Source organism: Psammomys obesus, unplaced genomic scaffold (genome assembly GCF_907164565.1).
Source record: "Psammomys obesus unplaced genomic scaffold, mPsaObe1.curated_primary_1811, whole genome shotgun sequence".
Taxonomy (NCBI): domain Eukaryota; kingdom Metazoa; phylum Chordata; class Mammalia; order Rodentia; family Muridae; genus Psammomys; species Psammomys obesus.
Window position 1 is genome coordinate 14,328,350 of NW_026596095.1, and position 13,705 is coordinate 14,342,054.

Below are 13,705 nucleotides of genomic sequence, written 5' to 3' on the forward strand. Positions count from 1 at the left end.
TCCCAATTCAGGTTCGTCTGCCTTTTAATTGTTCATTTATCAGGCCAGCCTGCAGTCTCTCTGTACCAAGAAACTCTTCAAGTTGGCTTTGGACAATTTATAAACATAAACAAGAGCTCAAGCAGTGTGCTGTGTATGTGCATAGGGAGACACTGGGAGGGCCTGCATAGAAGCTGTGAACAGTGATCTAGTTACATAGATCAGTTTTAGGTGAATTATTTTTCATTTAGTTGAAATGCATTCATATTTTCTATGAAAATGTATCACTTAAGAGTCAAATTTCTCAGCTGGGTGTAGTGCTCACACCTTTAATCCCAGCACTCAGGTTGGCAGAGGCAGGTGAGTTTGAGGCCAGCCTGGTCTACAAAGCAAGTCCAGGACAGCCAAGGCTGTACAGAGAAACCCTGTCTCGTAAAACAAAACAAAAGTCAGACTTCCTAAACTAATAATAGAGGAAGGTTACACTAGGGTGGGGACTAAAATCAGAGACCGAGCTCGGAAAAGGGATGAAGAAGGGCTTACCTCGAAGGCAGGCAGGCAGGCTGTAGAAGGTGGGCTGTGCAGGTAAGGTGTGGACCACAGGAGGCCTTCGCAGAATGTATCACAGCCCCTTCCTAAGAAACACACATTTTGCTCTTGCTGTTGCTGGAAGCATAGTTCCATCACAACAGAGGCTCCTGACCTTCCAGTTTCAAGACAGAGAGCCTACCTTAATTTCATGCCTGTTAGTCGGGGATAAAGGAGTCATCTGTGCTTTTCTCCAACAATAGGAGTTAAAACTGATGCATCTTTTTAGTTCTTTCTTCTTAGTGTCACATCTTCCCACCAGTTTCGTACCTTAAATATGCCCCTGCCGTGCCAGGAATAGGAGGGGTTGCAGGACCATTCTGTCTGGAGTGATACCCTTTGATAGGCTCATTATAACGGGAGGTGAGCAGTGGTTTCCTGATTACAAAATGATGTGAACGCCCGCTGGTCCGTTCCGAGTGCATGATTTTGGTGCCCTACACCAGACAACCACTTAATTTTTACCCACCAACGTTTCCGCTAAAATGGAGGTTGTTTCTCTTCAATATCTTGTCTCAGTAGGAATTTCTACATTTAAGTGGTTGCATCAGCCTTCCTTTATTTGTACAAGTAGGAAATAAAAGCACTCACAGGGTGTGCCAGACTGAGAATAAAAATAGACAGATTTTTTTGAAGTATGGTCTTAAGGAGGCGCAGAGAGTGATGGGTTCCTAAGCCATTTTCCTAAGTGTGTGTCATTATGCTCTGTTTGATTCATCCCTGCCCCTTACCGTCCTTCCCCATTTTCCCACCTCTCCATCTAGTATTTAAGCCTCTATCTTTCTTAGAATTCTATTTATTTGTTTTTCATGCATAAAAAAGGATTTCACTTGACAATTTTCAAAGCCAAACAACTCATAGGGAGTAATCTAGAGAATGGCAAATAGTGTTTTGTGTATTCTTGTGGTTTTCTTTTTCTTTCCTTTATTTTTTGATACTATAACTATGCCTGTATCTTACAGTGCTCTTTACTTATGTTTTCTTCTATCAGCTTCAAGATTTCAGGGCTTTATTAATGCCTTTGATCTATTTATGAGTTGATTAGATATGTATCTAATAAAATAAGTAAGACTTCAATTTCCTTGCATTAAAATGACTGATAAATGCAGCCTGACAAATGCTAGTTTCTCTTTTCTTTGAAGGACATTCTCTCTCCTTCTGTGTGTGTGTGTGTGTGTGTGTGTGTGTGTGTGCATGTGCTTTGTGTCATAGGGGTGACTAAGACAAGGTATCACTATGTTGCATGGTCCAAACCATCTAGCACTTGTCAGTCTTTCTCCTTCAGCCTCCCTTTTGTCGCGATTACAGGTTTGTAATATTATACTGGTATTAACAAGTCATTAAACCATGACTTTCTGGTTTTATTACTAAATCTTAAGCATGTAGACGTTTTCCCAAACAGGTATCAGAGTCTATCTCGATATTTGTCTTACTGCCATGACAAAATACCCACTTTGGGGGGGCAGTGTCTTCTTGCCCTGTTTATCTTAACCTAGATAGTCCTTCGCAAATAGAGCTTTGTTTCCATGGCAATTGTAAAGCTCATCAAGTTGTCAGTCAAGAGTAACCATCAGAGTATCTATCCTTGGTCTGTTTGTTAATCTGGTTACTAAAAATGCCAGTTGTGAGAATGTTTAAGTACCATGCATGACACAGGAATTATTTTCCTATTAGTAATGTTATCTTTGTAGCATCTTTTTTAATTTTATTTTTTTATTATTAGTTACATTTTATTAACTCTTTATCCCAGCTGTATCCCACTCCCTCATTCCCTCCCAAACCATCCCTCCCTCCCTCCCTCTCTCCCTCCCTCCCTCTCTCCCTCCCTCTCTCTCTCCTTCCCTCATTTCCTCCCTGTCCCTTTCCAAGTTCACTGATTGGGGAGGACCTCCTCCCCTTTCATCTGACCCTGTTTTATCAGGTATCTTCAGGACTGGCTGCAAAGTCCTCCTCTGTGGCCTAGCAGGAGTGCTCCTCCTTTGGGGGGTGGGGAGGTCAAAGAGCCAGTCATTGAGTTCCTGTCAGAAATAGTTCCTGTTCCCCTTACTATGGGAAACCAATTGGTTACTGAGCTACCACGGGCTTCATCCAAGCAGAGGTTCTAGGTTATATCCATACATGGTCCTTGGTGGAGTGTCAGTCTCAGAAAAGACCCTTGTGCCCAGATTTATCTTTGTAGCATTTTAATGAGCTGGAGAGAAATAAAAACAAGGTTTTGGTTTTATTGTTTTGCATTTATAAGCTTTTCTGGTTTTGTTTGTTTTGTTTTGCCATTGTTGCTGGGAGAGCCTTGTGAGGATTCATTTCTCCTGCAAGTTTTCAGTTGGTGTCTTTCCTCCATGTTTGAGCACTCATGAGTGAGAGTGATGTAATGCAGAAATAGGCTTTTAGTGACTGTTTTAGCAAAACAAGTAACTATTCACTTAAAAAGGAAGGCAAATGCTCTAACATTTGTGCATAAAGCTTAATATGCAAATCTCATCTTTTACATTTAGTATTCGAACAGTGAAAGACATTTCTGCATCCCATCATACGTGTTGCCAATCATACGTGTTGCACACATGTTTGGGTGGACCTAATGACAGCGTGATTTATAAGATTCTTAAAAAGTGTCAATTAATGTTAGCTTTAAAAAAAGTAAATTCAAAATAAAATAAATAGTGTAATAAAAATAGGCACATTTTAGTTTATTACTTTTATTTATGTATTATTATTATTATTATTTTGCTTGAGACAAGGTCTCTGTAGCCTAGGCAGGCCTCCAACTCACTATGATCCAAGCATGACCTTGAACTCCTGAGCCCCCGCAATAGCATCTCATGTACCGCTGTGCCTGGCTGACAGTGACTTTTAATGCGCTGACAAATACTTTGGAATGTATAAAACAAAAACAGAGAAAGCAAATGCCTCTACCTCTCTTCCCATACTTGTGTGGAACAGCCTGTAGTACTGGTCCATGATCACGATGCCGCCAATGGGGTGTCGCATCCTCCTGCTGAAGACGAGGTGCTGAAGGTTGCCAGAAACATTTCTATGCTCCGATAACTATCAGTAGCACAACTCGGGCACAGACAGCAAGGCCAGGCAGGTGCACTTATTCTGAAATTTACTTACTAAATAGACCTTCAGTCCGGCTTCTCCTTCACTGGCTCTCAAAGACCTTTACAGCCACAAACGTGTTGAGAAGGGAAGAGGAATAAGGGGGAGAGGTTGATTGCTGTTAAAAATACTGTGATGGGAGCTTTCATTAAAAAAAAAAAAAAAAATGCCTGCTGGTCTATGAACTCACTGTGAGGCCGGTACAGGAGCCCCTGCACAGGAGAGATCACATGACTGCAGCTTCCCCACTCCTGTCTACTCAGAGGGGAATTGACTATTGGGATGAAAAACTTCAGGTGCTTCAAGCACCATAAAAATTCACATTGCTTGCGGTTCTTTTCTTTTATTCATCTGTATTGTTATTCAAAGTCATTCTTTTATCTCCATTTTAAGATTTTAATATTAAACTACATTAAAAATTGCTCCTCTGAAAGCTGTAAAAGACAGCCCTTGGTTTCACCTTTTGACTAAGTTGTGTGTATTTAATTCTTAATAAAAGCAAAATAGCTTTATTTTAACACACACACACACACACACACACACACACACACACACACACACAAGAATCCCAGAAGGAAATACACTCTTGTGTTATTAGTCAACTGTCTGTAAAAACTGCCAGGGCTGTTGTAATGATTGGAAAAGGGTGGATTATATTTAGTACACATTATGTCCATTCTGGGCCTCTTTAATCTCTAGGCAGCCAAAATTTAAAGGATTTTCATACAAACTCAGCTGAATTTGGCCTAACGTGGAAATGGAGTTGTGTCTTAAAATCCCTCCAGCCTTCCCAGAAATCTGGGGGAAATCTGGAGGATAGCAAATGTGGAAGCAAGGTAGAGTATTACACAGAATTCATCTCATTACTGTTTATATGCTTACATTGTTGACGTAGTTAAAATATATATACAAATATATAAACCACTTTAATCTTAATATGCATCCCACTCATGTCCTCCAGTTCTCTTTGTTTATAAGGGCTCGTTTTTAAATGATATTGACTCCTGAGATGATACTTTATGCCATATACACTCTTCTGGGTAAACTCCCCTATAACGACCCTGAACCGTATGCTGTCCTGGTGAATGCACACCCCTACCCCCCATCCCCTACCACCATGAACTAATTTGACCTTCCCTGCACTGTTTCCTCTACCCTGAAGGGCTGTGCTTGTAGCTGGGCCCGTCCAGGACGTGATGCTCTTCTTATCTGTGTCTGTGCCAACCTTCCTATGTCAACTGCCCTGCAGTGGAACTGCCAGAGATGCATCCGTGGTAGCGGAGAGCACAGTAGGCCACTGAGGCACAGTAGCAAAGCCATTCAAGGGGCCAGGGGCTGGGCTGCCTAACGTTAGGCAAGACTACAAGCTGTAAGTAAGTAGGCTTCACCAACCCTACACTCTCTTGATTTTACAGCTCAGTTTCTACAGTATTGTTTTGGACCCGTGTGTCTGCATTTAACTGTGTTTCCCCTGTGCCCCTAGTGGATCAAAGCTCCTTTAGACCCACAGTTTATCACTAAGAAGTAGTGACAGATTTCCTCAGTGGCTCTTCTACAGAGGGGTAGGTCCCAACAAGCATTTCCATCTTCATGTATAGATACGATATATTCTGTAGAGTTGGTCATTAATTAAATGGTCATAGAAAAATATGTTATATAAATTAATGTGCACCATACTTAGAACATTAGAAGGCCTAACACATACTGTGTCACTTGAGTTGCAAGTGAATACGACCCTTATAAGACACAGCTTTCACTTTATTTGTATAACTTCGTGTAGAGCATTATTTCGTGACATTTAACATTGTCTCTCAGAATGGATTCCATTGTTACGGTAGAAGTAATATAATTCTCCTGGAAGACCATATAGGGATGGTGCTGTCAAATTTATTTATTCCTTTACTGTCTTAAGAAATAAAGTATGGCATTATCCACTAATTATAAATCTTTCATGACAGATTATCAGAACAGTGTTCAGTTTGACTCTATGAAGTAGATCAGCAAAAAAAGTATTGAGTCAAGCACAGTGCCATATACACTAAAGAGGCTGAGGGAGGATGGTCGTCATGAGTTCAAGCCCAGCCTAGGCTACATGGTAAGATTCTGTGTACCTCCCTCCCCCCATCTAAATAAAACTATCTAAAATTACATAAAGAGCTACGTTATGACACGGCCAGTTTAATTTGTTTAAAAAACATTACTCGTAGGCTAAATGGTTCCCTGGTTTGGGGTTTGTTTAAGAAGTGAAATATACCATAAACATGAATGACTTTTTAGAATACATCGGTTTTTCTCTCTAATTTTCTAATAGAAAAACGAAAAAAGATGATTTGCTCAATATGAGCACACTGGGAGGAGGGACAGAGAAGGCCAGGGAATACCCAAGTCCATCCTCCTGGTCCTGACATGAGGTTGCCAGAGCCGAGGAGCTGTCCTGCCCATCACTGACCCAGCGTTGTGTTGACTTCCCTCTCCTAAAGGGTGGTGTGAGATTTGATCTCTTTGCTTGATGGAATGAGTATAATTTTACTGAAACTTTAAGTAGTCTATCTTAAAATCAGTCAGACCCATTTTATTCATGTTAATGATGATTCTATTCACCATAGGGAACCTCCTTCAACTACGTGCAGTACCTGGTGCTAGATGTGTTATGCCGATTTCATAGGTGGCTATTTTTTTAATATACTTTTATTTTTAATTAACACTTATTGAAAGGTTTCAACGTGATATTTTGATAATATATCTAGTGTGTAATCATCAGATCAAATTTGCATTTTTGTCATCCCAGAGATTTATCATTTCTCTGTATTGGGAACATTAAAAGTTTGCTTTAGTCACATATTGAATATTCTATAAACTGTAGTCAGCTACAGCTGTGCTGTGCCTCAAAGCATTGGAAGTTAATTCTTCTATGTAAATGAGATACCCTAGAGTTCATAAGTCTGTAAGTCATGAGATGTATCAGGTGACTGAGGTCTATGGTGCCTGGCACAAAAATAAAATTATCTGCAGATCCTTCCAGTCTCATAAGGAAAACTACACATAGAAGAAAACGAAATATAAATCAAGATGTGGATACTTAGGGCAAGTAATTGGAATCCCCACTTGTCAGTCAGTGCTAGAACCAGGTTAGCCACCCTTGTCTACCCTGAAGCCAGGGACATTCCCAGCTCTCTGGATTGGTTCTTACATCAGGCACTTTGGGCCCTGCATTTATCTAGTCAGCCCACTTTCCTCCAGAGGTAAACATGAAGAATATAAGGTGAACTCAAGCAGAATGCCAGTTCCTTTTTTTTTCTTTTTTAAATAAAATGATTATTATGAAATAAGTGGAAGGGGAGACATCTCCACAAGGGAACTATAGTTTCTGCTTAGCCTACGTAGAAATGGCATTGGATTGGCATCGTAACTCATAATTTAACTTTTGTATGATCTTCCTGCACAGAGAAAACGCTGAGATTTTACTTCTAAATTGAGAAAAATGAATGGTCAGTGCAATAAGAATGTCATTTTCATCATTGTAAAGTGACACTGACATGCTCAGTGGATAGCAGAAATAATAAGGGTTTGCCGATACCTGATATCAGAAAGAACTCAGATCAGATGGTTAAAAGTTCAAATTTGTGACCTGACACATTCACAATGGAAGGTTAAAATGAGAAACATTAATGGATCTTTAAAACTTTTAAGAGAATATGATGACTTTCAATCCATATTTAGTGATGTGTTTTTGAATGCGACCTATTTAAATGGACTTACATTCTTCCAGAGGACTGTCTTAATGGCTGAGATATATATATATATATATATATATATATATATATATATATTTTTTTTTTTTTTTTTTTTTTTTTTTTTTTTCTCACAAGAAAAGCATGTTCAGAATGTAATTCCAGGTTAAGGCTATGTAATATGGTCCATTTCTAAGATGGCATCTCTTCAGGTTTTCCCATCAACAGGCTACTATGTTTATTATTGAATATTTTATAACCAGGTTATTTATTTACTTTACGAGGTTTATATTTTTACAACTTTGTTTGCCTTGATTCTTAGCTCACAGAAGTTGTCAAACAAGAATGGAGCATCCATCACTTTCTTTTCCTTTTTTTAGAATTCACCAAATATTTACGTTATGTCTATTTTGTGCATCTGAAGCTGTCATCTAGGCTCAAGATAGTTATAAAGTTTGCGTGGACAGCAAACCTTTTAACACCCTGCTAAGATGCTCCCCACTGGACGAGCTTGTGAGGTATCACACCTGAAACCCCCAGGGGCTGCGCTGGATGATAACCAACTCGTAGTGTTAGTCGTGACGATATCACAAGGCAAAGCAAGGAGTCAGCGACACCTCCTCTCCCATAAGGCCCATATTTTAATGTTTTGGTATTTGTGCAAAGGGGGCCAAATAATGATGCTCAGAATCTTGCTATTAGTGAGAGTTAATTTCCTGACAGTCAGATCGGCAAGCTGTTGCTTTGTGTAGTTGTCATGCTGCTCCTGTTGGTGGTGGGAAAGAGGTTGAGGGCTAACACTCACGTGAGTGGTCACATGTTTTTCACAAATATTAAAATTTTATTCTTGAGCACATGAAAGGTCACTTCATCAATATGTCTGAATTTCAAGTTTTCTTTTTGTTTGAAATGAGTTATCTTTTTTCAGTGTTTTACAGCTGGAAAAGGTAAATATATTTTTACTCAGAAACTGTTTTACAACCCTCAAATATTCTGGGATGTATGCTGGGAGGAAACCAAATTAGTTCAGAAGGCTGAGAAGAATAGAGTGATATCTGCTCAGTTACTATGCTCTGATGCTTATTATAAACAAATACAATGGAGTCTCAATTATTTGTATGACAGCTGGTTTAAGAGAGAAACAGAAACCAACAGTTATATAAAAATAACTGTAACAGGCTGGCCTTGAACTCACAGAGATTCTCCTGCCTCTGCCTCCTGCTAGCTGGGATTAAAGCCATGAGCCGCCGATCCCCACTGAGCCCCATGTTTTTGGTGACACTATTCCCCACGGACTCCATGTCAAGACTGAATGAAATATGTTTTCTTTGCAGATTGTTTATGACAGTTCTTCAACCACATGCTGCTAACTCCATTTATCTCATCAAATCTGAAAAAATTACAGCCTGAATGCTTTTAGTTTTATTCATAATAGTCTGGGGCTTAGCTTCACAGGGAGAATGAAGCCTGTCTGTTACAGCTAGAGCATAAAATGGGAAGGAAAGATGGTTCTATGTTAGCTTCAGGGCCTTTGGCTAATAACATCTTCAGGTGTGGGGATGTAGCTCAGGTGATTCAGTACTTGCCTATTACTGACAAAGCCTTGCATTCCATCCCTAGAACCACATGAATACAGTGAGACATACCTGTAATTCCAGCAATTGGGAAAAGGTACAGAACCAGCTCAAGACCAGCCTCAGCTCTATAGCATGCTATACAGGGAAGTGTCTCAGAAAACAAAACCCTCCATATAGTGCCAAGCTTTATCATGAGTCAGCCTCTTGCCGTTTATAACCATCCTTGTCTTTTGCTGTGGTAGTTGCGAGTGCTGGGAATAATGTGGTAGAATGTAGGAGGTTTGTTGCTGACTGGATGAAAAGTGAAGGAAACTTTTAACTGTATAATGAATTTATCTTCTCAGCAGGATAAATACAGACATGTGCTTTTGAAGGGATCCCTCCTCCTCATTTACCTACTCCCTCTAAAAGTAAAATTGTGAACTTGATGTTGAATTTGAATCACACCAGCTGATATGCATATCCATTATTATAAAATTCTCATTTTTGTAAAAGCTAGAATTTAGTTAGATCATCACCTTTTTGGAATGTCAAAACATGCCCCAGTGGGAGAGTGCAGAATACTTGATAATTCATGGGAGATGCAGAGCTGAATGACAGGGTGAGCAAAAAAAGTCAGTGAAGCTGCTCAAAGAATGAAAGATGCAACAGCACAAAATGGAAAGTGAGCTGTGGTGGACAGACCAGAGGAGAGTCCTGTAACACTTGCTCTTTGCTGTCTGTGCCCTTCTGTGTCAGAATTGGGACAGTCCCGTTTCTTACCTCTAAGCAATGGGAGATGGCAGACATGGACCATGTCTACCATGCTTAGGCTAAATAAGAGAACGGCTTTCACTTTTACTTTCCTGACTTTATCTATGGTGCCTGTGACCTAATGGTACATGCCGGGGACTAAGGGCCAGAGCTGCAGCCAAGCTAAGAACCAAGGCCCACAGCTTTGCAGCCATTTGCACATCTGAACAGTACCAACCAGTCTGCAAAATTGGAAACATATGAGTTCTCAGCCATGGCTGGTTCTGGATTGCTGGGCATAGTTAATTCCAGGGTTGTGACCCACAAAAACTGTGATTCTAAGTGTTCTGCAATGTTTGACACATCACAGCAGGAAGCTCGTGTATGCGTATAGTAGTTTTCTTGGGCCACCATAACGAAGTACACAGACTGAATTTACTTCTTCACATGGTTCTACAAGTTAGACGTCTACAACAAAAGTGTCAGGCATGTTTTCCTTTGACTTCTGTCCTCGGCATACAGATAGCATCCTTGTCCTTCTTCACAGTTTTTCTTGCTGGTGTGCCCATGTCCTGGTTTCTTGTTTTTGCATACAGCAGCCATATTGGATTAGAGCACACACCGGTGACCTTGTTTTAATTACCTTTTAAAACATTCTGTCCACAACTATAGTCATGTTTGCAGATCTGGGGACTGGACTTCAGCATATGAAATTTGCAAGGCAGAAGCTCTTCCAATAATAACTTGCTTTATAAAAATCTGTAAGACAAGTATGGTGGCACATGCCTGTCACACCAGTGTTCAGGAGGCAGAAGCAGGAAGATTTCTGGGAGTTCATGGTCAGCCTGTTCTGCATAGCAACTTTCAGGCCAGCCATAAAACCAAAAATAAAACAATAAGTAAATCTCTATTCTTGTATCTACAACTAAAACTATGTAAAACTTATTGTCTGTAAAGTTCTTTTGCTTTCCTGTTCTTACTTTATATATGTTTTACTTTATGTATGTTTTTACTTTATATATGTAATTACATATTTTTCATATTTTATAATTGTGTGTCTAACACGGTTAGCATGTATTTCCATATTCTTATGTTCACAATGAAATCATAAGTCTTGTAAGCAAATGCCTTACATATGCCTCACATTAAACTCTTTACTTAAGATAATGGTAATAAGTACATTTTCAAAGTTTGATGTAACCTTTTGTGTTTACTTGCAAGTTTTAAATAAGAATATTTATATATAGTTAAGAATTAAGATTTGTTCAAAGCATCACAGTTTGAAGAATTTCTATTGAAAAACATACTGCTTTAGGTAGTGCAGGCTGCTATTTGCCAACCCAGAGGAAGTGTTTTAGGGCATCTCCATGCAGTGGGCTCACTTCGTGAACATACTGGTTTTCTCTCAGTGTGCCTGTGCTTGCATACAGGTTATTTCCAAAAGCTCCAGACAAAAGCGTCTACATGCAGCAGTCAGTGGTTGACAGGCTGATGGTTTCAAAATATGGATCTGAGGAGCTCCTGTACTTCTCTCAGGGGACCTGTAAAGTTAACTGTATTCTTAAATAATACGAAGACCCTAATTGCCTCTAGAAAAACCGGCTGGTAACAGTTGTGTGTGTGTCGACACATGGTGTGTCATGAATGCAAAAGTAATGGCCACTAGCATTGCTAGAATTTGCATGTCTCAAGGCAGTGGTGCCAAACCATAGTATCAGTCTTCTTTTTTTATTTTATTTTATTTTTCTTATTAGTTACATTTTGTTAACTCTGTGTCCCAGCTGTATCCCGCTCCCTCATTCCCCCTCCAACCCCACACTCCCTCCCTGGTCTCCTCCCTGCCCCTTTCCAAGTCCACTGATAGGGGAGGACCTCCTCCCCTTTCATTTGATCCTGTTTTATCAGGTATCTTCAGGGCTGGCTATAGAGTCCTTCTCTGTGACCTAACAGGACTGCTCCTCCCCTGGGGGGGCGGGGAGGTCAAAGAGCCTGCCCTTGAGATCCTGTTAGAAATAGTCCGTGTTCCCCTTACTTTGGAAAACTACTTGGTTACTGAGCTACCACGGGCCACATCTGAGCAGAAGTTCTAGGTTATATCCATAGATGGTCCTTGGTTGAGTGTCAGTCTCAGAAAAGACCCTGTGCCCGGATATATTTGGTCCTTGTAGAGCTCCTATCCTATCCATATCATACTAACTTAATTTTAGCACTGTTGTCCCACTGCCTGGGTGGCGGTGTTTCATTTGTATTGTCTGTGATGAAGGAATCAAAGTTGTTCAGTCTTGGCTGTCGCTATTTACTGATGCATCTTTGTACCCTTCTGCGTGGACTGCTGATCTGCATGAGAGAGGCACTTTTGCTCTTTCCCCAAGTGTGGTGGATGGTCAGGATAAGGAACTAGTGTGGTGGCCGGAGGGGGAGCTTAACCAGCTGTTCCTTCCTCCAGCATCATTGTTACTGGGAAAAAAAAGAAAGAAAGAAAGAAAAGAAAAGAAAAGCAAACTGTAGTATGGACAGATGTGACCAGTGAGCACCTCACTCAAAGAAAAGCAACGACAGCTGGCAGTATTCGTTGCTGATACCATAATTGTATGGGAAAACTGTATCTGCCTGTAGGAGTTGTCTGATAACCCAGTGTAAAGGTTGTTCTGATGTGTCTGGTGGTGATATTAACAGATTTAACTTTTATGAAGTCTTACCATGAAATATGTCAGCCAGCATTAGGAAGGACTGCATCATTTACTGAACCACTAGTTTCCAGTGACAAAGGTATCATGTGATAAAATTGTACAATTCAGTATAAGAAAATAGCAAAAGATTTTAATGTCATAGAGAAAAGTTTAATTATATTAGGTAATATATAATGTTGAAAGCTCATTTGACTTAAACATTAACATTTATAACCCCATTTGATATGGCTCATAAATTTGATTTGTAAAGTCTCAAATTTCACACTGCACCTAAGCTTAAAAAAAAAAAGTTTACATATGTTGATTTTGGGTGTGATATTAAAATTAGTGTTTACAGTTATCTGAAAAGCTCGTTAAATTATGTCCTTCATACACTTATAAGTTCAGATGTTCTTCATACACCCAAACACCAATGGAATGTCACAGCACCCTGAATATCAAGGCAAACCTGAGGGTGTGATCCTCATTTGGTGGATAGGAATCAAAGAGACTCACAAGCAATGTAAATAGATTCTCTATTTTCATCATTCCTTTATTTACCTATAAAAGGGAAGTGTTTACCACGGAAAATATGTTAAGCAGGCAGGGAAAGACGGAGCTGAACAGGTGATGCAAAGTTTGGCAGTTCTTACTGTTAGAGGGACAGCACCCACATAGGAATTTGGACAAGTGGACCATCCAAGAAACACTTTGCTCCTAGGGGTAAACTATAGTGGCCTCATTAGCACTGGTGCATTTGGATTCCTGTTTCCAAATATGCATCCTCTACGGATATTGCTCGAACTGAGTGATTTCCAGGTGTCCCAGCACATGAGACACGGAAGCAGGAGGCTCCCGAGCCTGGAATCAGCCTGGAGTCAGCCTGCAGCACAGAGTGAGATATGGTCTCACTAAATTAACCAACTCAAAACTCCACTACATAAAATCAAATACTAAACAAAATGCAATGTTTTTTGTTTTGTTTTGTTTTCACTTAACGTTAAGACCATGTTCAACATGTTCTGTAACTCAATCAAACACCAAGCTACAAACTGCAGAAGGGTAGATTGATGCATTAGGTGGCATTCACCTATATAAAACTTCAAATGATCAGTGTTTTTCAAAGAAATCAAAGGGTAAATAAGAGTAAATGCTTTATGCTGTCTGTATGCTGCCTACTATGACTTACTATTTTTTGGTTATTTTTTGTAATTTATTGTTATTATTTTTTAAAACAGATCACCAGAAACTGGAAAGGGAAGCTAGAATCTGCCGTCTCTTGAAGCACCCCAATATTGGTAAGGAAATATTTTCAACATATTTAAACGAT

General features: G+C 39.8%; 1 protein-coding gene across 10 annotated transcripts in view; it reads left to right on the forward strand.

The window, feature by feature from the left end:
• The window catches only part of Camk2d (calcium/calmodulin dependent protein kinase II delta), a 246,572-nt gene that overhangs the window by 74,963 nt on the left and 157,904 nt on the right, over window positions 1-13,705 (forward strand). For all 10 annotated transcript variants that reach the window (XM_055628213.1, XM_055628212.1, XM_055628207.1 and 7 more), the window contains exon 3: window positions 13,614-13,673. In XM_055628213.1, coding sequence (XP_055484188.1) covers window positions 13,614-13,673 — 60 coding nt within the window. The remainder of the gene's footprint in view (window positions 1-13,613; window positions 13,674-13,705) is intronic.